Source organism: Trichoderma virens, assembly GCF_000170995.1.
Source record: "Trichoderma virens Gv29-8 chromosome Unknown TRIVIscaffold_1, whole genome shotgun sequence".
Lineage (NCBI taxonomy): Eukaryota > Fungi > Ascomycota > Sordariomycetes > Hypocreales > Hypocreaceae > Trichoderma > Trichoderma virens.
This window is the reverse complement of record NW_014013748.1, coordinates 1,433,121-1,459,152: the sequence shown is the minus strand read 5'-3', so window position 1 is coordinate 1,459,152 and position 26,032 is coordinate 1,433,121. Positions and strand designations below refer to the sequence as shown.

Genomic DNA, 26,032 nt, shown 5'->3' with positions numbered 1-26,032 from the left:
ATCTCTAGATTCTTTTCTTCTTTTTTTTTTCTTCCTTCCTTCCTGTCATAGCCCATATCCATCTTTCATGCATCATCGACTCATTCACCTCTTGACTTGCTCGTCAGACTTTGCGCTTTCAGGAACAATATCCCCTGCCATGACTTCCGCAGCAGCGCCCTCCTTCTCTGCCAACTTGGCCGATTCCACACTCTGAGCTTCAACCGCACCCTCGCCCTCAGTGCTGAGGATCATGAAGCGCTGAACCATGTCCTCCAGCTCCTTCTCATCGCGGAACTTGGTCACCTTCTTCACGTTCTGGAGCGTCACGGGAGTCGAGGGTCGTCCTAATAGCCGGTCCCGCGCAAGAGTCTTGGCCGTCATCATGAAGCGAGAATCCTTCTTTCCGTCGACAAACTCCAGGATTGCGCTCTCGCCCTGGTCGTATGTGTTCTTGGGCTCGGTGCGGACGACTCGAGTGTAGCCACCCTCGCGGGTCAGGTAGCGGTTCCGTAGCTCGCCAAAAAGCTTGGGCAGAAGCAAGTTTGGTGTCTGATATCATACGATTAGTAGCTGAGTCGGGGAAGGGAAAAGAGAGCGAAGCTGCAACAAAAGAGGGTTCACTAACATAAAGGATACCCTGCGCTGACCTCCTGCACGGCTCATTGTTTCTTTTGGCGAGGGTTATTAGCTTGTCGGCGAGGCGCTGCGTCTCCTTGGCCTTTGCGTATGTGGTCTGGATGTGTTCATATTGCACGAGCTGGGTAACGAGACCTCGCAGCAGAGCCTGTCTGGCCGAGGACTTGCGGCTTAGATGCCGATACTTGACGAGGCCACCAGCCATTTGCGGCCAGCTGGAGCTTGACGAGCGATTGAGGGCTGCAGAATGTAGGAATGAGAGTGCGAGTGCGAATTGCAAGAGGATTTGGCCGCCTTTCCGTTGCTTTTTTTGGCTGTTGAGGTCGAAACGTCTCACTGCTCCGAGACTTTGTGGTGGGCTGTCGTCTGGTTGGCTGTAATTTTTTCGGAGGTGTAAATTTTTGGCGGCGAATCTCGGGCCCAATCTGGAACGTCGAACGCTGGTATCGGCCGAGCTACGTCAAAATCAACCACCAAAGCTCCAACATCGTCACTCTTTTTTTCCCACGCCCGGCGCAGGCAAAGATTCCCCTGCGGCTTGGCCTGACAAACACGCAGTTTTGCATCTTGTGGGAGCTGCGCAGCTCAATTGCACCATGAGAAGCTGCGCATAGGGCATTACACACAGCCGCACCTGTCGAGAATCACCTCAGGAATTAATCTCTCTCTTTTCACCAGCCGCCCCCGTTCGCATCGTCTCTCCAGCGACACCATGGGCTTCGCAACCGGCTTTGTGAGTTGGCTCTGTGCTTCCCATTGTTTATTTTTCATGCTGCAGCCGATTCTACAACGCAATGCTTACATGTCTCTCTCTACATAGACCGGTGGCGTGACGCTCACCCTGTCTCTCGCATACCTCTCTGTTCTCGCCCACCAGCGCAGCCGCGAGGCTCAAAGCAAATCCCTTCGCACACAAACGCTCATGATCCAGCACCTCCTCGATCCAATCCCTCAACCGCTTCCCCCGACCCGATCCGAAGTCGCCGCTGCTCAGCGAGAAGCCGCCGTCGAGGTCGCCAAGCAGCGATGGAACTCTGAGGTTGAGAATGCTGTGCGCTGGGTGCAGCACACGGACTGGGACGAGGTACGGGAGGGCATGGAGGGCAGAGTCGCGTACCTGTGGGCCAAGGCGACGGGCCAGTCAGTAGAAGAAGTGGAAAAGGCAAGGCGCTCTCTGGAGCCTGTGAAGAGGACGCAGAAGGCCAGCAGCGAGATTGCGGCTGCTACGAGAGGGGCGTTTAGCCAACCCAAGGAAACAGTTGAGAGCGTTGAAATGACTGCAGAGAACCGGGCTCTGGATGCAAGGCTGAGAACCAGGAAGGTCATTGAGGAGACAGCCACAGAGGCAAAGGGAATTGTTAGCGCAACTCTGGACAAGGGTCGCGAGAAGGCAAAGGAGATTGTGGGCAAGGCCAAGACTGCCGTTGGCCTGGCAGAGGCACAGGTTCAAGAGATGACGGGCGACAAGGCCAAACCACAGCTGAGCCCTGTGCAGCAAGCTTTGAATCAACGATACGAGAAGCCTTCAAAGGACACACGGACAACGGCGCAGATTCTCGAGGAGAGATACGTTCCGATGGACAAGCGAGACAACTCAATTCTGCGAGGACTGTAAGAAGGGTTAAGAAGTGTTGGGAGTGTTGTTTAAAAACGGCGAATCTGAGCAAGGTCTCACGGCAGGCACTTGACCAGGCTGGAAGCATCTATAACTTCATGTATGGCGCAGATAGACATTACAATGTACTACTACATCCTCTACTATGTCGAGAATCTTGAAAGATGACATCTCTCGTTGTGGAGATGAACGGCGAATATGTGTAACAGATGATGACATCCCCTGGTTTCGTGATGAATCATGCTCACGCGCAGGACCATTCTGCCCCATTGGCGAACTATCACGACGAGCAAGGCTCCTGGGTGTAGACTGGGAAATTGAGTTGCGAATATGGAATATGACACAGTACATTAATCAATCCCCAATAAAATTAGACAAGGCCCGGGATATGACATCAATTGCTAGGACCAGCACGGAAGTGGTGGCAAGAGTTGTGCCGCACCCTTCGCACCGCGCCGCAGAGCAGAATTGAGGTGTTTGTTACCGGAGCACGCCGAGCAAATGCCGGGTGCGATCCGGCGCCACGGCCTTGTACTCGTACTCGTACGAGTCTTCCCGAATGGTGCAGCACGCTATTAGCTAGGGAGGCGCCTAGCGGTTTCTCTGTGGTAATGTGTTCATTTTCTGGTTCGTTTTCCCATTAATTCCATTCAAATGGCTACTCTTGTTAATAGAAGCAAGTCAACCGTGATCATGGCAATGGACCAGTAATCAATACATGGATCAATCTGTTCCTCCGGACTCCAATCTCACAATCTCACAATCTCACACCCTGTAAGCAGTTGCGCACAGTCAAAACTTGCCGTCGAGTGCCGTTGAGTGCAACATTCCTCTCTCTGCCCACTAAAAAGGCGCTAAATCATAGCGCATATTGGAAAATCACCCGCGCTGATTGGCCGCCGGCTTGCGGAATCGGGAGCGACGTGGAGCGCCTTCCGAGGCAGTTGCAGCACTATCAGCTCCTGCCTCCGCGGAGCCGCTGCACACAGGCACAGGGTCGGCAAAAAATCTGACTGCAGGAACGTCCCTCGAAACTTCTGGAGCCGACTTCGTTTCAACTTTATCTTCTTCTTCTTCTCCTCTTCTTACACACTCGCCAAATTCACTGTTTGTTTTCTTTTTTCTCGACAGCCTCTGCCCGTCGTTTGGTGCTGGCATTTCGTCGTCTGCGGCTTTTCCTCGTCCTCTAGATTCTGTGCTGATCATCGGAGGGCCGCCTTCCATCAGTGTCACCATCCACAGTTTCCCGGTCCCACCAAGCATCACCACCACTCGCACAGAGCCAAGTCGCTCAATTGACCAGCGCAACATGTCCTTCTCCAGTCTCGTCCAGGAACTTAGCCTCCGCGATGCCAACAGCGCTCGCCGGCCCGGTCCTGCCCCTTCAGTCTCAACATTCGATGACCGGGCGTCGCACGTCTCTCGCACCATGTCTGGCTATGCCAGCACCGCAGCCACCAGCGTGAGCATCTCTGGCGACATCGGCAGCCAGCTTCACGGCGGCTACTTTCACCCTCTGGCTCGTTCCTGGCAGTCTGAGCGCCAGCTGACAAAGGTAAGACGAGAATCTCAACAAATTGATGCGGGGCATACTCTTTACTGACTCTACCTCCAGTCTATGCTCATCTACCCCATCTTTGTTACCGACGGCGAGAATGACATGGTCGAAGTGGCTTCTCTTCCTGGCCAGTTCCAAGTCAGCATTGACAGACTGACTGGCTTCCTTGAGCCTCTCGTCCACAAGGGCCTGCGATCCGTCATGCTGTTTGGCGTTCCCCTAAAGGCTGGCACCAAGGACATCTTGGGCAGCGCAGCTGATGACCCCGAGGGCCCAGTCATCCAGGCCATCCAGCTCATCCGCCGCCGCTTCCCTCAAATCTTCATCTGCGCTGACGTCTGCCTCTGCGAGTATACCTCTCACGGCCACTGTGGTATCTTGCGAGATGACAGCAGCCTGAACAACCAGATGTCTGTCGACCGCATCTCTGATGTTGCCATCGCTTATGCAAAGGCTGGAGCGCACTGTGTAGCCCCCTCAGATATGAACGATGGCCGTATTCGTGCTATCAAGCTGAAGCTGATTGAGGAGGGCATTGCTCACAAGACGTTGCTCATGTCGTACTCTGCCAAATTTTCTGGCTGTTTGTACGGGCCCTTCCGGGACGCAGCCGGCTCTGCCCCGTCATTTGGCGACCGCAGGTGCTACCAGCTCCCCCCTGGAGGTCGTGGCCTTGCTCGCCGAGCCATTGTCCGTGACATGAACGAAGGTGCCGACATCATCATGGTTAAGCCCGCCGGCCAGTACCTCGACATTATCAGTGACGCTAAGGAACTTGGCAAAGACTTGCCCATTGCCGCCTACCAAGTCAGTGGCGAATTCTCTATGATTCACGCTGCTGCCAAAGCCGGAGTGTTTGATCTCAAGGCGATGGCTTTCGAATCTACAGAGAGCATTCTCCGAGCCGGTGCCACCATTGTCATCAGCTACTTCACCCCCCAATTCCTCGATTGGCTGGACAACTAATGTTTCGGATGAAGAGATGAAGAGAAAATAATGAGCCATTGTTGGCGGGTAAAGGACAAAATAAAATACCAGGGCAAAAAGATCAGGCGTTTGTTGGCATTGCAATTTGATTGGGCCGACTTTGTAACATGTGTCGTTAGAAATCTGCTTTTTACGTCTTTAGAGCGAGGCATGGGTTATGAGCGCGAGGGCAATGAAATGATGTATATTGAAGTTTTTTCTTTCTTAATTTAATCCCCTACTCAAAAATGGAAACCAATGCATGGTAGATGTGCTTATGTTTTCTTTGCGTCTTGTTTTACTCTGCATGGGAGTTTATGGATTCGTTCAAGCTCTACGACTCTTTGATGTTGTCATTTGGGCTATTATATGGGGTGCGTATGATAGTATTTGTTTACTTTACTTTCTTTTTCTTTCTTTTTTCTGAAATTTAGTTTCTATGTAGCCCAATATCTAGAACACACCGGTCTCATAGTCAAACACGGTAAGCTTCTCGACGAGGGGAACAGCCTTGCCTACCAAACCAAGGTGAGCAGGATCCTCCTTGAGATAGTATGCCCTGTCCTCGAGAGAGTTGAACTCGAAGCTGAAGCCATGAGTCAGGCCATTCTACTCGCCCAGTTAGCTAAGATCTATTTCCCATCTTTGGCAGAGCCGGATTATCTAATTCAGCCTCCGGACTTTCAAGAGACTCACGTTGCGGCCTTCGGGAGAATTGTTAATTCCGCCGGTGACGGACTTGATGTAGGGGGCCTTTGTGGTTGCGTGCAGGCAGTTATCCTTGAGGGCGAGAAGGCCTGCGTTGATCTGTGAGATTTGGCGGTGGATTAGTATAGGTATCCTGTTGTTTCTTGGGGAGATGTAGATGTAGACGTGCCTCGGCAATGGCTTCGGGAGTGGCGTCCTCCTTGAAGGCCAATAGAACGAGATGGATGATGGCCATGGTGATGTTATTTGTGGTGTAGTATAATACACACTATGTATGGGAGGCGATCAAGGATGAGAGAGAATGGTTGAGGAGGTGAATACTTGAAGTTGCCAGTATCTTGGCTTCTAAGGTATATATAGGTAGGAGGTAGTCACTATTCAACAAAAGCAAAGCGGAGATGCGGTCTGGCTCAACCATTGATGGATACCATACCTAGGTAAATAATTTCTAACACTAGCAACTCTTATGCATGGGGCTACTCGTCCAAAAGTAAAAGTACCGAAGCCCATGACAGGTACCTCCTAATCCATGGATATAATAAACCCGCGGATTGGGGCCCGTCACTGCTGCCTCCTGCCACTAGAGGCAACTTTGTCTGCGACAGCCCAGCAAAAACAAGACACGAGGGTTGCCGCGGCATAATGGCGAGGCTTTGGGGGTATCTATCTGCGATCGGGTACCTATACGCGGCGGAGAACGGGTCTCCACAGGCCTTTAGATTCCTGGGATCGGACTTGTTAACGCAAATGGGGGGAAGCTTCTAGGCTATCGGATTTGGGCACGATGTTTCGGGCGTACGTTTGGTTGAAATCGTGTTGAAGGGATTCGGTGTTAGGATATGTAGAGGAGAGCCATATCCGTCATAGGCGCTCGCGATGCCTTGGATGACGAACCAACAGACAGCAAGCATACTACTGTAATAGGTAATATGGTCAGACTAGGCGCGCGTGGCTAGGTTCAATATTAGGACATGGAATTTGAGGGCGCTTCTTAAGCTCAAGTGCCGACTAAATGGATAAACGGCTGCCATTCCATGACCTGCAAAACGGCTTTAACACTGGCTTAGTTCCTCATATCTTGTGCTGTTTCAGTTATTATTTTGTCTTCAAATTGTATGTTATCTCTACTGTGTGAGTATTCTTGTTACGACAAGCAAAGACGTTATTGGCTGGTAATGCGCATCCTGCCGCGGTGGAGCATCAGACGCCTTTCCATCCAACTTTGACAAGTATGTACTTATTAATATGTCCAAATGCTAAAAAATTGCACCATCTATGCTAATGCGGGAAAACAAATGTTGCGAAGGATTCGTGTTCTGAGTCAACAAATGCAATAGTAAATCCCATGCCAGCTTTACATAGAGATTTCTTTCTTACACATGAACATTGCACTCAAGGATCTAGCAGGTCCATAGTGTGTGCAAAATATAAGAAGTAAATCATGGAGGTGGAATACAGTGCTGACACACCTCTACAACTGAGAGAGTCTAAGGTAGGCTACCATGCAAGGAAGAGAATAAAAGTTGTCGCAAAAAATAAAGCAAAAAAATAAAAATAAAGACAAGAAAAATGAAAAGTTGTTGTCCATTTGCTTAGCTGCTAACTCAATTTTCCGCCGTCTCGACTCTAGCACCCTCTCCAGCTGCTTACAGAGAACACGTCAAACGGCAAAAAGGTGCAGATTCTACTAGAAGAACTCCATGACATATATGGCATTTCATGGACCACTCACCTCATCGATCTCGAAACAGACGAGCAGAAGAAGAGCTGGTTCCTCCACTTGAACCCAAACGGTAGTTCTACTGCGCCGTTCACACTTCTGCAAGTTCTAATAGTCTAGTATCACCTAGGTCGGATCCCCGTTCTCTTAGATGTCTCTGAAGCGACACCCGTCGTCTCCATTACGGAGAGCTCGGCCATACTGATCTACTTGCAAGAGAACTACGATGAACGTAATGTATTTGGCTTCGAGTCCGCACACGAAAGGAGCCAGGCCATTCAGTGGCTGTTCTTTTGGCACTCATCTGCCCCAGTGCAAGGACACGCCAGACATTTTATAAAAGGAACCAAAGAACCCATACCATGTAGGTGAACTTGTCCTTTTATTTCCCTTCTCGAAAGAAAACGAGAGAGATGAAGATGTTGAGCTCAACGATCAACGATAGATGCAGCGCAATATTTCCAAAAAGCCATGCTCCGCATATACTCAGTGCTAGAGTCTCACCTTAGTGGACAGTATAATGGGAATTCCGCGTCGCCTCGCGAATACCTCGCCGGCGATGGTGTAGGAAAGTATAGCATTGCTGACATGGGCACCTGGCCTCACGTTCGAGCGTACCGGTCGTTGGGATTCTCCGAGGAAACCGATATGCAGCCAAAGTTTCCGCATCTTCTGCAGTGGATCGATCGCATAGCTGCCAGGCCGGCAGTGCAGAAAGGCATTGATGCTGGAAAATATGACAGTGAGGAGAATCCAGGGCTTTTGGTACGGGCTGAATAGGCAAGGCGGGAAGGATATATGCAGATGGGCTATGATCTAGGTATAGAAGCTTGCTTCATATAGAGGATCTGCTAGCCAGTACACCAAGTTGGGTGCATGCCCAGCATCTTGTGTCACCAATTTTAAAGTGATAACGGATACTAGAAGAAGTAGTAATCATGGTAGATCATAGAAAAAGGTAGCAATAGTAATAGATACTTGAAGGACTTGGTAGACTACCCATTAAGTAGGTAGGTACATACTAGAGAGCCAACTTGAGTCGCTGGCGGGTCACTACCTACATGTACAAGTATATCTGGGTCAATCGTGGTAAATTATTATCTATAGCAATGAATATTGAGAAACGCTCAGCCTACCACGGTGAAATGAGCTCTCAGGAGACACTGTACGGAGAAGGCGTAATCAACAGTCCAAGTCAGACGACGGACCGTCATGAAGGGGGACCAGCGAATGCGATCGACCGTGGGTCCAGGGGGCTTTTTCAGGGACACCGTTTCTATCTTCTCTTATGACGCGTGAGTTTGGGAACTTCGTGTGGGCAAGTAGAGAGCGCTTGTGGACGCTGTCGCTAGCGTAATACGACAAACCAATTATCATAGCTGGATTCAGCCAAAAGAGTGTTGATCAAACAAGCTTTTCAGCCGCCCCTGGCAGTGTGCGTAGTGCGCCGGAGAGAGCGGCAGGGGTTTCATTGTTTGATGGCGGCAGCAGTTGGTTGCTTCACCATTCTTTTGTCGAGGTTCTGCATCTAGTCTGAAAACAGATGCTGGCAGTTGGGTGCACTGGTAATTTTGAGATGGATTCTGGGGAAACCAAGCAAACCAACACTTGAGCAGTGCTTAGAGCTGTCGTGCTCGTGCTCGTACAACAGATTAAAAGGAGAGCCAACGGCAAACATTTCTTTGTACTCCATGCTCTGGCCAAGGATGTTTGCGTCCATTTAGGAAGGGAACGGCACCAAAGAAGACGGGAGCAGCACCAGTATGTAATACTCCGTCTTGCGCTGATCCGTGGCGCCGTGGGGCCCTGCTGAACTTTGGATGCTCGAAAGAACGCTCATACGATTCATGATTCAAACACCTCTGTCTAAAGCCATTTTGCTGTCCGGAGTTGGGATTGAAGCACCCGAGCATTGCAGCAGCGGTTGTTGGATGCAGAGTCAAGATAATGCCGTAGTTTCATAAAAACAATTGGCAATTAATGGCACGGAATAGGTTACACTGGCGGTCAAATATTCGTCTTAGTTGAGGGGCAGGGAGACTGGTCGATCTTGAATCGGCCTTTCGGGTTAAAGAATATCGCAATCAAATTTGTCCATGGCACCTCTACACCGCCTTGTTTTTTATTTTTATTTTTATTCTTATTTTTCGACAATTCCATTTAGACCCTTTGTAGATCTGGGGATACCGGCAAGAGACGCAACTTCCCGTCTTGCGATCGACGGCTCCTTCCTCGACGCCATCCGGTATATCTGCGTATAACCCGTACACGCAGGTATCCTTTTGTATAGTACGGATTAAGTAGGTCAAAGCTTGGATGTTCATGCCCTTTTTCAGATATCATAAAAAAGTGGAAAGTGGACTCGGGACGCATGTCGCAATCTTTGTTTCGTACAGTACAAGTACGAGTACTTGCTCAAGCTACTACTGCTAGGTCGTAAATAAATGTGGACTTTGGGAATCCGAAACCTACGTGCGGAAGGGGCATCTCACACGGATCTACATGGGAGGCATCGCTATGTATGTACGGAGTACTTGAGCTATTATGAGATACCGATCCTCGCTTTTTAGCCTCCCATCCTTTCCTTTCTCGTCACCTCCTCCTTTGTTCTCATTTCCCATGTAAACAAGAACTACCTACCTAGGTATCTTCTTTTCCTTGTGTTTCTCTTCCTCATCTCAATCCTGTCTTTCTTTCCATCTTCATTCTCTCATACACTCCGTGGGAGAGACGACAACAGAGAGAGTCTGGATTGCCTCTCCTCTGCCCTGTCCAGTCACTTGCCTCATTTCCCCGGCTAGTTCGCCTTTACTGTGCCCTCTTTCCTGTTGAGTTTGTTTCTCAGTTTGCCTTTCGGTGTTCCTTCGTTCTCTTAATTCTGTACGAGTATACACATACCAATGAAAACAGAGGAAGGATTGTGCCACTCGCTTCAGCAATCGTTCATTACCTACAAGAAGTCGCGGGTCGAGCGTATCCCCATATCCACAAGTTTTGTGATTTGAATTTCCCCTCCTGCTTCCTGTACAGGACGAGCCCCAAACCCTAATTGCTATATTGCGCGGCAATGAACCACCAAAGCTCTGCCAACAATTTATCATCAGAAGAGAAGATGGGCCTCCTGGACGAGAGACGGGGTTCAGATGCTGCAACAGACACCAGTGAAAGCAGCACTGGCACTGTGACTGGTGCCGGCATCACCACAGCTCCAGCCCATACCGACGGCCATTTTCACCTTGGTATCCTTAGCCCTTCTGCGGATACCCTGAAAGCACCATTTGGATACATTCGATCGACCCCGTGGCGGATTCTGGCCGTTCGCTTCTTCATCTTTCTGACACCTAGCTTTTTGCAAGGTCGTCACGCTCGCGAGCAGATATGCCCAGCTAAGCTTGCTCCAACTGCCTACCTTGATGGCATGCGTGGTTTGGCAGCACTATTTGTCTTCTTTTGCCATTATTTTTATCAAGCATTCACTATCGCCGAGGGATGGGGTTGCGGCGAGACCAATTACCACATTCTCAAACTGCCATTCCTTCGTCTTTGGTACCAAGGCCCTCCGGCGGTCTGCGTCTTCTTTGTCATTTCTGGATATGCGCTATCATATCGACCTATGAAACTAATTCGGAACGGAGCATGGTCCGAATTCGCCAATACTATGAGCTCTCTCATCTTTCGACGTGGGATTCGGTTATATCTTCCCACAGCAATCTCAACTTTCATGATTATCTGTTTCTTGCGGATTGGTGCATACGAGTGGACTCGAGTCTTTGCAAACGATCGAAAGTACATGAAAAACATCGTGGAGCCGCATCCAGCACGCATGGAGCATGCGTATGCCCAGTACAAGGATTGGCTATTACACATGTTTAGGTTTATTCAGGTATTCAGTTGGGACAAGTTTGGCGGAAGTACCTGTAAGGAGAAATGCTCCATCTTAAACATCTTCTGGCAATGAATACTAACACTCTCCTCCCAGCATACGACGTCCATTTGTGGACAATTCCCGTCGAGTTTCGATGCTCGCTTTACCTCTTTCTTACTATTCTCGGCACCGCCCGTCTACGTACTTCGATCCGATGGCTCACAGTTGCCTTCGTCATGTGGGTCACCTATCGTAACAGTCGATGGGAGCTTCTGCTGTTTTTTTGCGGAATGCTCATTGCTGAAAATGATCACATACGTGGTGCGCACATTCCGGAGCCTAATCCAGCCCTGCCGATGGAAGAAAAGCCTCGTCCGACCAAAACCAAGCTTTGGCCCATCTTCTGGGCCCTATTTAGTATTCTTGGCTTGTACTTGATGTGTCAGCCAGATGGTCGAGGTGAAATTACTCCTGGGTGGATATGGTTGTCTTCTCTCATACCCAAGTGGTGGAAGGAAGAAAGGTACCGATACTGGCAGTCGACTGGTGCTGTCATTTTCATCATTGCGGTGAGCCATTCGCCTCGATGGCAGCGCTTCTTCAACTTGCCAGTAGTTCAATACTTTGGCAAGATCTCATACGCCATCTACCTTATGCACGGGCCGGCCATGCATGTTGTAGGCTACCATTTTGAGAAGTGGGCATACAGCGTAACTGGAGTAGAGGGTTATTGGTATAATGCGGGATTCATCCTGGGGGCGTGCTTCTGCATCCCCACGGTTGTGTGGTGGGCGGATATCTTCTGGAGGGCGGTTGACATTCCTACTGTCAAGTTTGCCAAGTGGTTTGAGAGCAAGGTAATTGCCAAAGCGTGAGAAACGATGAGGATATTGACAGAGAGAACCGATTTCTTTGATTTAGATGCATAAACTAAGAACTTGGTAGCTTAGATGGCGTTAACAGCGGGGTGTTATTTTGTTTCCAATAGGGACTTTCTTTTGTCTTTGGTCATTTACTGCTGGGGGAATTTCCATCTCGGAACTCTTCGTGAAATTCATATTCATCTAGATACAGAGGCCAAATAAAAAGGAGTATGTCAAATTATTGTCTGTACGAAGCACCATATTGTTAGAATCCATAAAAGTCCTCTGCCAGGGGCGTGTTTCGAAGCATGAGAATGCAAACGAACGTATTTGCCTAGTAACTGCTCCTATTCGGAATCGGACAATGGCCATCGTGTCTCATCTCGCGAGTACACCCTTCTTCCCGCCACCCAAGTCTCTCTTACTTTGAGAGTGCGAATCTTTTCGACATCCATGTCCTCTAGCGGCTCGTCAAGCACAACCCAGTCCGCAAATGCACCCCGCCTAATTGAACCTGCGTACTGTTCGATAAACGCTCCATACGCAACATTCTGCGTGAAGCCCATAAGGGCCTCTTCCAAACTGAGAGCCTCTTGCGTATGCCATCCTTCGGAGGGGTTTTTCGGGTCAGGCCCAAGTCCAGTGTGCGGGCTCTTCCTCGTAACCGCAGCGTAAATTCCTTGAAAAGGGTTTGGTGGCTCGACAGGAAAGTCGCTGCCAAGGACAGGCTTGATGTCGAGCAGGGACTTCATGCGGTAGGCTTCCTCTTTAGTCCGCTTTGGTCCAAGCCTTTCTTCGGCGTACTTCATATCAGAGGTGGCGTGTGTAGGCTGGATGGAAGGGATAATACCGAGGGCATGCATGCGTTTTTGGTCTTCGGGGTGGATGATCTGGGAGTGCTCGATGCGGAACCGGTGCTTGGATTGACAATCGGCAAGACTTTCCTGCCCGCATTGCTCTTTCAAAGCCGCTTCAAAGGCGTCAATGGCGTTGCGGTTGGCTAGATCTCCTATGGCGTGGATGTTGACTTGAAAACCCTCTCTAGCCCAGGATTTGGTCACCTCCGTAAGGGCTGATGCATTGATTAAGAGTGAACCAGAAGTCCAAGGGCGGTCACTGTAAGGTTCAATCATGGCGCTTCCCCAGCTCCCCAAAGCTCCATCTTGAATGGGGGAGGACATTAGCATCTGAGAAGAGCCCATAGAGTTTGAGTGACTTACCAGCAAACAGCTTGACGCTGCGCAATCCAAACATGCCGTGTGGATGAGAAATTTGAGGAGTGTCCTCGGGACAAAACGTGTTTCTCTTCGCACATTCCAGCATGCCGTAAACTCGGACAGTCCAGTCTGGAGAATTCGCCAATTTTGAATACAGCCGAACGTTGTCTGCCGTCACACCGGCGTCGTGCATTCCTACCAGGCCAACCTTGTTCAGCTCTTTCATAGCTGACTTGACAGCTCGAGCTTTTTCCTCTTCGCCGGGTTGCGGCCACAGGGCCATAATCATATCCATGGCATTATCGCAGAAGACTCCAGGGCCAGGATCACGAATAATATCACCTCCTGGAACGTCTGGGATCTCTTCCGGGAGGAGATTCAGCACTGCCTGTGAGACCCAAGAGCAATGAACATCAATTCTGTCCAGCATCATGAAAATGCCCCTGAGCTCGTCATCTTGCTCAATGTCGTCCTGAAAGCTCACAAGAAGGTTAATTGTTAGTAGAGTAAATCCAAAGGCCTCTATTGAAGTTATCAACTAACAGCAGTAGGCATGCGTCCAAAGGCAGATTGATCCCATCCTATACCACGAAGCCATTGCCCTTTGGTGCCTGCTCCTGGGTTTGCAGCAAGGTATGTCTTGATGCGATCTCTCACTTCATCGAGAGACTTTGAGCCAAAGAGGTCAACCGAATGAAGGAACTCGCCATACTGCAGCAGATGCCCATGGCCGTCCCAGAGACCAGGAATTGCAAAGCCATCTGAAACGGAAATGTCGGCTCCCTTGACTTGATGCGGAGAGTCTCTGCTATCCTGGGTCCAAACGTAGCGAAACAGGCCATCTTCTACGGAGAAGCACGTAGCAGACGGGTCTGCAGCATCATGAGTCCTCACGTTCTGATAGCAATACACTGGAAGAGGCTCATTGTGAACATCCGTGAAGAGAAACGGATGTTGCTGGAATGAATAGGCGAAAACCGCGGCTGCAATGACCGAGATGATGGAACCCCAGCGAAGCAGCGGCGACAGAGCCATTTTTCTCAGCGTTGGTGTTGATGCTGCGGGTCCGAAACCGCAACACTCCCACAAATGGTGTTGATATATAACTTTTTTTTATAGTTCCAGATTCACCCTGGCATTTTCGCAAGGCTTACGCCAACCGTACTGGTGTATTACATGAAGGGCACGAAAAGTGGTCCTGAAATGTTGATAGTGCGCCTTTGAAAGAAGCGTTTCTGTTTTCCGAACGAATTCCGAGACATTTTTTCCCGTCCCTTGCAGAGCGACTCCCTATCTCTACTAGGTAGTCAAAGCGTCTTCGACATGCAGCTTTGATTTGTTAAATCCATGGCTGGCTATTTTGCCGCGATCAGGGACTGGCCATTTTGCCGCGATCAGGGACTGGCCATACGGACACTAGCATCGAGTTGGAGGGATGGCGGGGTGAATGGCGCAAAAAAAGGAGGGGCATGGCGTTGAAGAACCCCTCATTAGGATTTGGGGTTGCGCAATAACCTTTTTTGGAAGATTGTTGATTTATTTGTTGGATTGCCCAAGTTGATGTTGTTGTTTGTTTGTATGGCAATAGGATGTAAAGTAGAAGTTGACGGTGAATCATGGGCAAGGTCCAGGCCATGGCCCTTCTCAGAAAGGAAAGAGCGTAAGGGCTTCCCTGTAATCTGCCCGATTAGCGACTTACCGTTTGTTGCATCAGATCGCAATTGGACTAGCAATCGGCCCAATCTGTTATTTCGTATTCTCCTTCTCTCCCCCTTTACAACTTCTTCTCGTTCTTGACCGCGCTTCTTTGAGCGAAAGAGGAGAGAGAGTCCAGATCACACCGAACCACTCCTCTCGAGAACTTCTCACCAGTACCCAAATAAATCATAACCATGGCTGCTCCGATTTCAACGGCCGAGCTCGACGAGCTTCTCAAGACTCGTGTCAGCAAGCCCATTGCTCCTGAAGTTCTCTTCCCTATTCTCTCTGCTCCGCCCTTTATCACCACCAAGACGCTCATCAACGCCCGCGATATTGGTGCCGTGCCCGGCAGCAACATTCCCTCCGGACGCATCTTCCGCTGCGGCACCCTGGAGTACGCCAGCCATGATCCCGACACCGTGGCTTGGATCAAGGGCAACGTCCGCCGCATCTTCGACCTGCGTAAGCCGCTCGAGCGAGAACACGGGCCTGACCCTGAGATTGAGGGAGTTGAGAATGTCTGGTTCCCCGGGTCGCAGGAGTACAAGACACCGAGCTTGGACGATTTCGCCAAAGGCGACGGCAGCGCTGCCTGGAAGGACCAGTACATGGCTGTTGCTCTCACGTATGCGCCAACCTACAAGGCGGTCCTAGAACACATCAGAGACAGCCCCGCGGAACCGTTTCTCTTTCACTGCACAGGTGGGCAATTCTCCTTGGCTACAGGTCACCTCTTGGTTACTAATACTATGAACTAGCTGGTCGTGACCGCACGGGAGTTCTCGCCGGTCTCCTCCACCACCTCGCTGGCACAGCCACTAACGATGCGATTCGCGACTATATGCTCTCCCGTGTCGGTACGGAAGTCGCTCGTGAGAAGCTTCTGAGATTTGCCATGGACAGCGTCGGCACCAACGATATGGAGACGCCAGGCTTCTACAACCTCGTTGAGCTGCGGCCTCAGTACTGGACCGCCTTTGTGGAGGGTCTTGAGGAGCAGTTTGGTGGCTGGGATGGCTATGTGACCAAGGGTTTGGGGCTTTCGGAGGAAGACCTCATTACTGTGAAGAAGAACATTCGTTCTTGATTTTTTTTTTCTGTGATGACGAGAGTTGAAGTGGCAGTTAGCAGTCTGTTTTGCATTGTTGTTCGTGATACCATAGACGCTTGATGACGTTGAAGATGGCTATACCAAGAGCTTCGACTGTCTTGGACATGCAATTTTGTCTCCATCTATACGGCTGAATTAGAGCTTAGAATCTTGAAGCATTCAAATTTCCTAAAACAGAAAAGCTTAGTGTACATACCTCGGAACCAGTTCTGAAGTGCTTGATCTCGATCGCAGGTCCCCCAGTGACGTACCACCAGCCACACCCACCATCCACCAGCGCCACAAATGACGTTTCTAGCCACAGGGTCCAAGGACGATCCAAGCATCCTGATTGAGCATCGCCAGAAGAGGTGACGTAGAATGACGGCCATCCAGCATCTTGTAATAGATCGCCAAGATATTGTATGTACAACCGTGACACACAATAAACTATCATGCAGCTACTTAATCTTAGTATAAGCTATATTGCCTTGTTTTCTTTTCTATAAGCTGAATAGATGTCACGCATCGATTACGTTGCGATCGTCGTCTTTGGTCCTGCAGGGTATCCCACCATGACTTGCATCACATCCTCCATTGTTTCAACATTAAGCTTCATTACAAGTATATAAATCCTCTCATTTCCCTCCGTAATATCCCTCTTCCATTCCATCTCATAACTACATACCCACACATTACACACGAAACCAATATCAAAATAACAAACCACTTATACCAAACACCAACCAACACTATCATCATGCCTTTCACAACCCACCGCCGCCATCACCACACAACAACCACCACCACTGCCCGGCCCTACCGCCGCAGCATTTTCTCTCGCCGAGCTCCTCGCGTGCATCACCAACGCAAACCCACGCTCAAGGATAAAGTCAGCGGCGCTCTCACCAGACTGAGGGGAAGCTTGACTCGCCGTCCAGGCGTAAAGGTATGATCGACGTCGCTTACATCTCCTGACCATTGGAGGGGAAGAAATGAGAAAAGATGCAATGACTAACACCAATATAAATTATAGGCTGCCGGAATTCGCAGAATGCGCGGAACAGACGGCCGTGGATCGCACCGTCGCAGACGTTTCTTTTAATGGTGCTCTCACCTACACAACCTGAAGATGGCACAGAATGATAACACTGTCACCAATGATACCCATAGAGAGGACACTTGCAACGTCTCGCAATCATTTTTTTTTTAAATTAATAATATCTATTGAATAATTACTTTGATATTTCTGTGAACATCAAATTCATGTCGATTATTCCCTTGTAACTCCGGTCTATTATACTCTGTCAAAGCCAACTGTAGATGTGGCTCGTGTGCGACCACCGTTGAATGCACAGTTTCCAGGCGAGCCTATGCGTAGAAACCGTTCTGGAAGCCCCGTCATCTCATTTGGGTCAATAGTAATTTCCGGTTTCCCATTTTCTATCCCTCTCACTTTTTTTTTTTTTTTTTTTTTTTTTTTTTTTGGTAGCGTTTTCTATTTGGTGCGCATGTCGCGATTCCAATTCCCCTACGACTCCCTAGGAACGACTTCAACCAAGCCATTTACTGCAGCTCATCAACCTCATCAGATTGTGGGACCATTGGTCGATAGATGGGAGCAAGGCGAATGTGATGACGATGCCTCAGATCGTCAGTCGGGCGTCGCATCTGAGACTTGGCAGGAGACTGGGATTCGCAGCCAGATGTTGGTTTGCCGCCTTCCTCACGAGTCTTCATCATCCTGTTGGTATCTCGGGGAGACAAATATCGAGTCGAAGGTGTATAATGTGCCGCGAGTTCATCCGCTTCTTCACCAATACCACGCCTTTTGAGCTCGCTATAGCATCGAAATGCTATCTCAAGCTGTTCTAGATCTCTCTTGCTCGGGGATGGATGCTTCTTTGTCCATTGTGCATTGCACATATCCATAGAAGATCCGCTCCGCATCAATTCAACGGCCATACGATCGGAGTTTGGCAGCGGCCTCATCTGCCCACTCTGATCTGGGGATTTTCTGAAGGAAATGGCTTCTTGCGATTGATATACAGTCAAGTCAGTGGTCATCTTCTCTAGACTAATCTGAGTCGGCAGTTTGGAGCACTGTTCGTCGAGACTATCCTCAAGCGTGGGAGTTTGAACCCTATGGAGATGAATCCGAGGTGTTGATGCACAGACTGGGGAAGAACTCAAGATCCTATCTTCGAGGTTATTCTCGAATCCCTTTTCGGCTTCAAAGGGGTCGATGATGAGCAGAGATGCTGTATTGGATCCAACCATAATCTTCATATTAGGGTGTTTATCAATAGCACTTGGGCTACGATAGAGAGTAGGCTCAGCAAAAGGGTCATCATCCATGGATCGGCCACTCCTGAGGGTCTTTCCGTCATTGGCAACAGGTTTGCGAGCTACACGACCACCCACAATTTGCTGTACTTTCTTTCTATTGAGATTATCACCCTCGTTTAGACGGATCTCAATGGTGTCGATCAAAGACGTCCTTTGAAGTGCAGGAGATACAAACACAGGGTGAGAAGTCAGTGGACCATTAGGGGGGTCTTCTTGAGCAGGCTGCTTCGTGAGCTTGACACGCGGTTTCGCTCCTCCACTGGACGATTTCACTTGCCATCGGTCCCACGCACTGGACACTTTGGCTAACACTCTTGAGGGAGTCATGCGAGTCATCTTGGCAATGGGCGACTTCCGCGGTTGAGAAGGAGATGGCTTTAGAGCGTCCGTCGCCGCCAACATGGCACATACCTTCTCTTGAATCTCATCGGCACCAGCCGCTACAGCACAGCCCTCTCTGGCCAACTCGCTGTGCAAGAGAATTCTTGGAGTCCCATCCATAATGTTGTGAGGAAGAAGGCAAACTGCTTCGGTGTCTTTCACAACAGAGTACGGGGAACGATTGGTCGACTTTTTCACAGGGTCTGTGAAGGGGCGGATCAAGCTATAATCTTTCCGTTTAGGAGATGAAGTTGAGTTTCCACGAGGCCTTGAGGCTTTCGAAAACCTATTGTTGGGAGACGCTTTCTGAATTCTCGGGGCAGCCAGCTGGTGTCCTCGACTAATGCTAGTTGCTCTTTCCTTCAATGAGCTTGGCGAATGGGAGATGATTCCTTGTTCTCCAACTTCTGGTGTAGAGTCTTCGATGACTGAAGGAGAAGAAGTTGGGGAACCGAGGATGTCTTTTTCTGCCTGTCTTATGACATTCTTTTTTGCTGGTAGCTCTGAACTGCTGTCGTCGAGTAAGGCGCTCGCGAGTTCCTCAATGCTGTTTGGTTGGGCATTATTCTGCGTCCGGGGGTTTCGCTTCGCGGTGTCGGAGCAGATGTTCACAGATTGTGAACCAAGACCTAAGTACAAGTCAGCTTCGTCTCTTATGAAGTGTCATATATAATAAATGGCTTACTGGGGTTCTTAGCCGGAAGGGAATCAGTCATCGAGGCCTTGGATCGATTTCGGGAGCCCAAGGGACCAAGCAAACTTTTCTTCTTCCCATAAGTTCGAGGAGGGGGCGCCATTTCAAAGTCGCAGTGAAGAAGAGAGACACAAAAAGAGGCTGAACGAGCCAGTAACAAAAGGCAAAGTGGCATAAAAAACAAGACAAAAGAAAAAATGAGTGACGAAAAGAACGACAGAAGGAAAAACGAGTGAATAGGATGCAGTTGGTCAAACGAGTGAAACGGGGGGAAACACAGTGAATGGCGTGATACGCAACCAAAATTTCCTAGCAGCGGGTGAATTTTGGATGGTTGAGGACAGATCATGAAGCCAGCTCTGAGTGTGGGAAGCAACTCCAGTGAACCCTAAGGCTGGCCACCAGGATCATACATATGGTCAGGGTGATCGGCGAAGAAGGTGGGGGATTTCATGTCCCAAAGGTGAGGCGTCAGCGAAATCTTGTCTTGTCTTGTCGGAGGGGATGAGCCCAAGTGCACAGGAGAGGCGTTGCAGCTTGAGAGTGCAGAGTATTAGGTACCCATGCTTTGGAGAGGAAGAGGAGGAGGCAGAAAAGAGGCGCCGGTGTCGGTGAGGAGAAGAAGTGTATTTATGCAGCTTTCCATATGATGCGAGGTGCGCCAGAATCAAGTTACAGAAGCCTTTAGGGAGCAACTGGCCTGATGTTGGAGGGCTTGGCAGGTGACGAACGGCTGTTCAGGGGAGATGATGCCACTGAACGAGTGGAAGGAGCCGCTGGCAGAGCGTCCCTGAATCACTGCCTAACATCGGATGGCTAGGCTCCCAGTAAAGACGCGTTTACTACATGTATTAATGTGAGTCAATTTTTATGTTGAAAGCACGGCTTGGTTTTGGGTCGAGATTCCAAGGTCGATGATGCAAGGCAGTTCACGACATCCAACGCCTACGGACTGTCAAGCATACGATATAAGTCGTTACACGATGTAGATCATACAATTCCGCATAGTATAATCTGCTAGAAAGGTAGATATGTGATTGAATCGTATTCACCTTCAAGCAAGAATCCGATATGAATGGGTCGAATAGGGCGTCTGCTCTGATGCAGAATACTCTGGTTTTGATGCACAGCTGCTACATCCTAGCTTGGCCAAAGTATCAAAAACCGCAATGAAAATATGGAGAATAAATGCTCCAACACATTGAGCTATATTAATATAACCTACTTAGGTATCTGATTGGATTTTCTTACAAAAAGCTGTGCCTGCCTGGTAGCTACCTCAGACCCAGCATGTAAAGCCGAGGACGATCATCTTACAGACACCTACGGTTAAGATCGGATATAAAGGCCATGTAATAGATGCGCCATCAACCAGCAGAAATCAAATACATATAGAATCCCTCTCTTGAAAAATTATTCAGAAATAATGATTTGCAACCATTCGCCCCAGCTCACATCTGCTCTGAACTTTACAACTCTCTGTCCGTCGTCAACGTCGTCACTCGAGCAACAGCACGTGATATCCATCACAGGCCCTGCTAGCGCGCCTCATCCCTGTCCCGATCCTTCAATGGCCCCGGATCGGGGAGAGCCGTTATTTTACATCATCGTGACCTGACGGCAAAAGAAAAGTCGGAACAGCCCTAGCAGAAAAAAAATTTAGAAGCCAAAAAATGTGAGCTGCGACTATCTCATGCCTTGATCACCCCACCGGCCCCAACAAACCCAATCATCCTTTTGCTCAGGAGGCGAAGCGGGCTTTCCGATTGATTGTCCTCTTTTCCTTTTGTTTCTTTGATAATCCTTTACGGAGGGAGTAGTAGTATTTGCAATTGCTGCGTTCTCGTCATCGTACATACGATTTTTTTCTTCTCGGCAATTCCGGGTTGAGCTACACGGCACACGAATTGCTGCCGGTGCGGACTCTTGGAGCTCCGAGGCTCCGCTATCTCCATCTCACCGGTGATCCTTCTGCGAGCTTCGGCGAGAATTCCAGACACTTTGTCTTTGTTTTCCCTTTCACGGTCGGAGCCAATTTCATATAAGCAAACAGCTACGCTGGGCTAAAGAGGAGGAAGAGGCGCCTCTTGCACTGCATCCTACAAAATGATTCGAGCGGCGTTTCCATCGAGTGCAACGCCCGTTAAGGCGGCCAAGGGCGCGTCGGTACAATACGGAGCATTGAGAGATGCTTGGGCAAGGCTATTTTCGTCACAGCCTGTCACGAAGCTCCAAAGCAATAGCAGCACATCATGGACGAGGATACATTCAATTCAGCCCCTGCAGGGAACCATGCGCCACGGCGCTTCGATGCGACCAAATGTCAGAATAGCTGACAGCTTCGCAAGGGGGGCGCAAAGGCGGAGCTTTGGATTCTCGGCATGGAGGCGCAATACTGCGCAAGGAGCTCAGGAGAATCTCTCACTCAGTGGGCGATTCAAGAAGCTCTCTAGGGAGTATGGATGGTCAGCCGTCGGCGTCTACTTTGCGCTCAGCGTCCTGGACTTCCCGTTCTGCTTCCTCCTGGTCAGGGTGGTCGGGACGGAGCGGATAGGTACGTGTGCCACCTCTCAGCCGTCGATGCTGTGGAAGAGGCGTATGCTAACGTGAGCATGGGATGGCAAACAGGACAAGTCGAGCATTACGTCGTATCTGCAGTCTCCAAGTTCATCCCCGAGTCAGCGCGAACACGATGGCACGAATGGCGAGAGTCCCTAAAGACTGAAGAGAAACAGCACCTAGGCAGCAATGAAATCAGCGACAAGGTAGAAATGGCGGGCTGGGGAGTAGAGAAGGCGCAGGAACGCAACAGAGAAGAAGCCAGTGAGTTTGAACGGCCCTTTCCCGGCCATGTCTTGTTGCGTTGGCAATGTCTTGCACGACTCTACGTCATGGGGCCATGCCGACTGCTTTCGAGAGTGTCACCGTGGAATATGATATGATACGATATGAGACATGGGAGGCTAATAGCTTTGACAGGCCTGGCAACGCAACTAGCACTGGCGTACGCAATCCACAAGAGCTTCATCTTCCTCCGGGTGCCATTGACAGCGGCGGTGACGCCCAAGGTGGTCAAGGTGCTTCGCGGATGGGGTTGGAATATTGGAAAACGGACCCCACGCTCATAAATGACAACCCGAAGCAAGCCGAGATTGACATTTGAGATCTGCCAGTAAGCATGCTATTCTTTCCGGCTGTATGAATTTTGTAATACTATTATCCCCGTTGATGGGGGGGAGGGCGCAGTGGTGCAGTTAGATACGGGCGTACGGATCACAACACATGTAGACAGGTTTGGCAAATAGACTGGAGAGACATGGCAGAGACAACTGAAAAGCTTAGATAGGGGGACATGGTGTTTCTTGACAAGACTCCCATAGAATACGATACACAAACTCGCATTGAGTGAGCTCGCTTGCGCAACAGTATCCGTTGGCAATGAGAATTACCAACAACTCTGCATGCCACAAGTCTATCAATTAACCCTCAAAACTACTCTAGTAGCATGGGGGCTAAGTTCTACATTGGCGGCTAGTCGGCCGCTCGTACTTATCCCTAATTTCATACTTGGCTAAACAACTTCGACAACGGGTAGCGCAGCACCACGACTTGCAGTAGTGGTCGGTGTCGGACAATCGCCGACGGAAAGGAAGCGGACTTGGTAATCTTAAAAGCCGACAACACCATCAAATCCCCCTTTTTCCAAGCCGAAAAAGCTACTGCTAGCTAGCACCGATTCTCGAGCGGATATCTAGCCAAGACCAGTTAAATAGCTGTCACTGGTAATCAGAAAACATGACGTATCACGCAACCCTTGCCCCCAAAGAGAAAGCATCACGGCACTAGGTAGTAAGGTAATAAGGGAGGAGAAAAAAAAAGAAGAAAGAAAAACGCCGTTCCGTCCCAACGATCTGGGTCGGGTCACGTTGTTCTGGAATGCGGGAATGACGACAAAACTTGGGGGAAGGGAAACTGAAATGTAAGCAAAAGAAAAGGATGGAATAAGAAGAAGAACTCAAAAAGAAACAATGAAGCAGGACATTGCATCATCAGTCAGACAAGAGTGGCAAAAGGGTCGAACGTCCCCCTAGGACTTTGCGCGGAGGAGAGGCCGCAGTTTACTCCGGGCCACATTCGGGGCGCAATTCCGACCCTTCAAGGAGATTTCTACGAAAGGGTAAAAGGGAATCTCGGGCCGACGCCCACCAAGCGTTCAACAGGAAATTCAACACCATCCAATCCTGGGCCAAACCCATTTCAAGCGGTGGGCAATTCCCTTTCCTCCATTACTAGGTATAGTAGTTCCAAGTAGTACGTTAGAAAGGGGGGCGTGTCCCCAGCAATGACAAAGTCCACTCAAAGAGAAGAAGAAAAGAAATTGGACGCCGTGGCGGCGTTTCTTGTCTCCTCCCCCCTAATGGCCGTGGGCGAACGAAGAAGAGGGAAAAACGCCTTCGCGCCTCCTCCAAAACGTGCGTTTTAGCTTTCAGACCATTTTCTCTTTGACAAGCGGCCAAAGCTGGGCCCCGAGGCCCACTGCCGGTGAGAAAAGCAGTAATCTCCTCCAAGGAATTTTAGCAAAACGAGGCGGCGTCGCCCAAGGAGCAAACAACCCGTAGTGCCGTAAATCAGCCCTTCTAGAACAAAAAATTCTAATGGAAAGTTCAGAACATGAGTCGTGCACCTTGGAAGGGGGGAGGAGGAGGCCCTACGAATCGGGCTGCTTTTGCCTTACTCAGTTTGTTATACGAAAAGGTACGAGGAAATAGTTAAAACAACTTAGTATTATTCAGGGCGGTAGGATCGGGGAGGGCGGAAAGGGCGGGTGTATTTTTCTCTGTTTCGCCTTCTACATTTTTTTTTTTTTTTGCCCTCGTGGAAACACGTAGAGCAGACAGAATGACCAAGCAGGAAATTTGTAATGGGGAGGCGTCCACACACTGTAATCGCCGACTAAGGAATTTGGGTTTTCGGTGCTTCTCGATAAAGGAAGGGGAAAAAAAACAACTGGAGACAGGAAACTGCTAAAGACGTGGGGACTGAGCAAGGTTGTAGGTAGTTGTGAATAGTATTCTGTTAGTGGTGAGGTTAAGGCAGTCAGAGTGCTGGCAAGGTTGATGGTGATGATGCGTTTTCCCCATAAACAACCTGATGAGTGACATGCTGCTCTGCGTGTGTGTGTGCTCGAAACCCACAAGCCACGTTGTTATTACTTCACAGGGCATCAACGGATCACAACGGAAGCTAGTTGCCTCTTTGTCTCTCTATCCAGATGTCACAAAGCGGGATTTTTCCACTTTCTTCGTTGGGCCGTTTCGCAGCTCATGAGACGACGTGGGAAGCCTAAACGCCATCAAATTGCGGCCCCGGACAATTATACGGGAACCGGCTCCCGGTGGTTTTTATTAAGGGGGGGGATGGGATGTGGGATGGGGGGAAGAAGGCGGGAAAATGGAAGGGATTCTCACATGCACTTTGCAAAAAAGGCAGAGCAGGAGGAAGAGACAAGGTGACAAAAAAGAACGCACTCGCTTCGGTTGGGCGTCCCCTTTCTGCGACTTAGCCGACAGAGTTCGAGTCTACCCTGTGCATAGGCAATCCACAGGCAATCCAAAACAAGCAGAAGTTAAAACCGCTTCAAAGAAATCAAGGGCCGGTTCCCTCTTTTTTTCCCTGCCCACCTTGCCCACGCACCACGTAACTGGAGCCACGTTGTTGCCGCTACTTGAGACCCTCCCTCTGTCCCCTGGCCCAAAAAGCCCATTAAATAGAGTTTTCAGGGAGACTCGGCGGGGTGGAGCCGGAAGATTCTGGCGAGCGGCCGTCCAGGACTCGGGGCTGGCTAGGCCGCAATTGGGTTTGTTGGGCCCCTTGGCCTGGGTGGTTTTTTGGCTGGCGTTGTCATTTCCCTGGATGGGCATGGGATGGGCAAATAGGATGGACGCCAGCGTGTTTCTGGTGCTTGCCAATTGGGCGGTTTCTGAGTCTTTGAGGACCTTTGAGGGCCTCTGAGGAGCCAGCGGGTGCCGATCCAGCTTTTTTGCAATCAAACTCTATTTGCAGCGTGGCCAGGACTATAGGACTAGGGGCCAGGCCAGATGAAATGAATTTCTCTAGAACAACGTCGAGGCGTCGCGCATTGATGCTGAGGAGGCCAATGCGTGCCTTTGAGCTGGCTTCGAGGTGCAACCGGCGGCTTCAGAAAATCGGCCTATTGGCTTCTCCAGGGACGAGGCCCGCATGCTCGCGTGGGTGATGTGCGGACGAGGACGCATCGCATTGCATATGCGGGCGGTAATGGAGTATTTGCCGAGGGCCTGATATGTAGGCAAAACTGCATCCGGAATAGCTGAATGAGACACAAAGGCCCGCCTGCAGTGCTGCACGCTGCAGACTGGGGAGAGGAGGGGGGGGGGGGGGGGGAGGGCCCGTACAGTAGTCTTGCTGCGAGCTTCCGCCAGTAGCATCGACGGGATGCACCCAATACTTGCTCCCAGCATGCACGGCGTTTCCCAAGCCCTTCCTCCCGGAGCCAGGGATGATGGCCGTTGGCCGTTCTTCATTCGTGAGCTTCCCCGATCTACCAAGAAGCCCTTGGTTCGGAACGGAAGCATTCGCATTAGCAGCGGCAGCAGCGGCATCAGCGGCAGAGCCAACTTGGCTAAAAGGAAACGTTGCCCCAAACAT

The 26,032-nt window shown here is 50.0% G+C and overlaps 12 protein-coding genes across 12 annotated transcripts; 7 read left to right on the top strand and 5 right to left on the bottom strand.

The window, feature by feature from the left end:
- Positions 1-228: 228 nt before the first annotated feature.
- Positions 229-823, bottom strand: TRIVIDRAFT_18978 (uncharacterized protein; the record flags this gene model as incomplete). Its single annotated transcript, XM_014105472.1, has 2 exons — positions 229-531; positions 608-823. Coding segments are annotated over 2 exons (519 nt in total), but the record flags the coding sequence as incomplete, so codon positions are not given.
- A 368-nt stretch (positions 824-1,191) lies between these two features.
- Positions 1,192-2,378, top strand: TRIVIDRAFT_85808 (uncharacterized protein; the record flags this gene model as incomplete). The annotated part of the gene is made up of 2 exons (XM_014105938.1): positions 1,192-1,351; positions 1,439-2,378. The coding sequence occupies 2 exons, from the start codon at positions 1,331-1,333 to the stop codon at positions 2,231-2,233; spliced, it is 816 nt and encodes a 271-aa protein (XP_013961413.1).
- A 998-nt stretch (positions 2,379-3,376) lies between these two features.
- TRIVIDRAFT_85803 (uncharacterized protein) lies at positions 3,377-5,014 on the top strand (the record flags this gene model as incomplete). The annotated part of the gene is made up of 2 exons (XM_014105937.1): positions 3,377-3,788; positions 3,849-5,014. 2 exons carry the CDS (start codon positions 3,543-3,545, stop codon positions 4,755-4,757), a joined length of 1,155 nt encoding a protein of 384 aa, XP_013961412.1.
- A 196-nt stretch (positions 5,015-5,210) lies between these two features.
- Positions 5,211-5,700, bottom strand: TRIVIDRAFT_34890 (uncharacterized protein; the record flags this gene model as incomplete). The annotated part of the gene is made up of 3 exons (XM_014105936.1): positions 5,211-5,366; positions 5,454-5,554; positions 5,631-5,700. The coding sequence occupies 3 exons, from the start codon at positions 5,698-5,700 to the stop codon at positions 5,211-5,213; spliced, it is 327 nt and encodes a 108-aa protein (XP_013961411.1).
- A 1,401-nt stretch (positions 5,701-7,101) lies between these two features.
- Positions 7,102-7,908, top strand: TRIVIDRAFT_137814 (uncharacterized protein; the record flags this gene model as incomplete). The annotated part of the gene is made up of 3 exons (XM_014105935.1): positions 7,102-7,261; positions 7,316-7,549; positions 7,631-7,908. Coding segments are annotated over 3 exons (672 nt in total), but the record flags the coding sequence as incomplete, so codon positions are not given.
- Positions 7,909-10,252: 2,344 nt separating this feature from the next.
- Positions 10,253-11,925, top strand: TRIVIDRAFT_34877 (uncharacterized protein; the record flags this gene model as incomplete). The annotated part of the gene is made up of 3 exons (XM_014105934.1): positions 10,253-10,346; positions 10,398-11,102; positions 11,165-11,925. 3 exons carry the CDS (start codon positions 10,253-10,255, stop codon positions 11,923-11,925), a joined length of 1,560 nt encoding a protein of 519 aa, XP_013961409.1.
- A 335-nt stretch (positions 11,926-12,260) lies between these two features.
- TRIVIDRAFT_188102 (uncharacterized protein) lies at positions 12,261-14,165 on the bottom strand (the record flags this gene model as incomplete). Its single annotated transcript, XM_014105933.1, has 4 exons — positions 12,261-13,075; positions 13,134-13,602; positions 13,674-13,909; positions 13,940-14,165. The coding sequence occupies 4 exons, from the start codon at positions 14,163-14,165 to the stop codon at positions 12,261-12,263; spliced, it is 1,746 nt and encodes a 581-aa protein (XP_013961408.1).
- Positions 14,166-15,022: 857 nt separating this feature from the next.
- Positions 15,023-15,918, top strand: TRIVIDRAFT_34763 (uncharacterized protein; the record flags this gene model as incomplete). The annotated part of the gene is made up of 2 exons (XM_014105932.1): positions 15,023-15,533; positions 15,590-15,918. 2 exons carry the CDS (start codon positions 15,023-15,025, stop codon positions 15,916-15,918), a joined length of 840 nt encoding a protein of 279 aa, XP_013961407.1.
- Positions 15,919-16,681: 763 nt separating this feature from the next.
- TRIVIDRAFT_217788 (uncharacterized protein) lies at positions 16,682-17,026 on the top strand (the record flags this gene model as incomplete). The annotated part of the gene is made up of 2 exons (XM_014105931.1): positions 16,682-16,870; positions 16,958-17,026. The coding sequence occupies 2 exons, from the start codon at positions 16,682-16,684 to the stop codon at positions 17,024-17,026; spliced, it is 258 nt and encodes an 85-aa protein (XP_013961406.1).
- Positions 17,027-17,487: 461 nt separating this feature from the next.
- TRIVIDRAFT_62966 (uncharacterized protein) lies at positions 17,488-19,448 on the bottom strand (the record flags this gene model as incomplete). Its single annotated transcript, XM_014105930.1, has 2 exons — positions 17,488-19,280; positions 19,337-19,448. 2 exons carry the CDS (start codon positions 19,446-19,448, stop codon positions 17,488-17,490), a joined length of 1,905 nt encoding a protein of 634 aa, XP_013961405.1.
- Positions 19,449-21,451: 2,003 nt separating this feature from the next.
- On the top strand, positions 21,452-22,458 carry TRIVIDRAFT_120117 (uncharacterized protein; the record flags this gene model as incomplete). The annotated part of the gene is made up of 3 exons (XM_014105929.1): positions 21,452-21,899; positions 21,974-22,168; positions 22,325-22,458. Coding segments are annotated over 3 exons (777 nt in total), but the record flags the coding sequence as incomplete, so codon positions are not given.
- Positions 22,459-25,458: 3,000 nt separating this feature from the next.
- TRIVIDRAFT_62964 (uncharacterized protein) lies at positions 25,459-26,032 on the bottom strand (the record flags this gene model as incomplete). Its single annotated transcript, XM_014105928.1, has 2 exons — positions 25,459-25,694; positions 25,780-26,032. 2 exons carry the CDS (start codon positions 26,030-26,032, stop codon positions 25,459-25,461), a joined length of 489 nt encoding a protein of 162 aa, XP_013961403.1.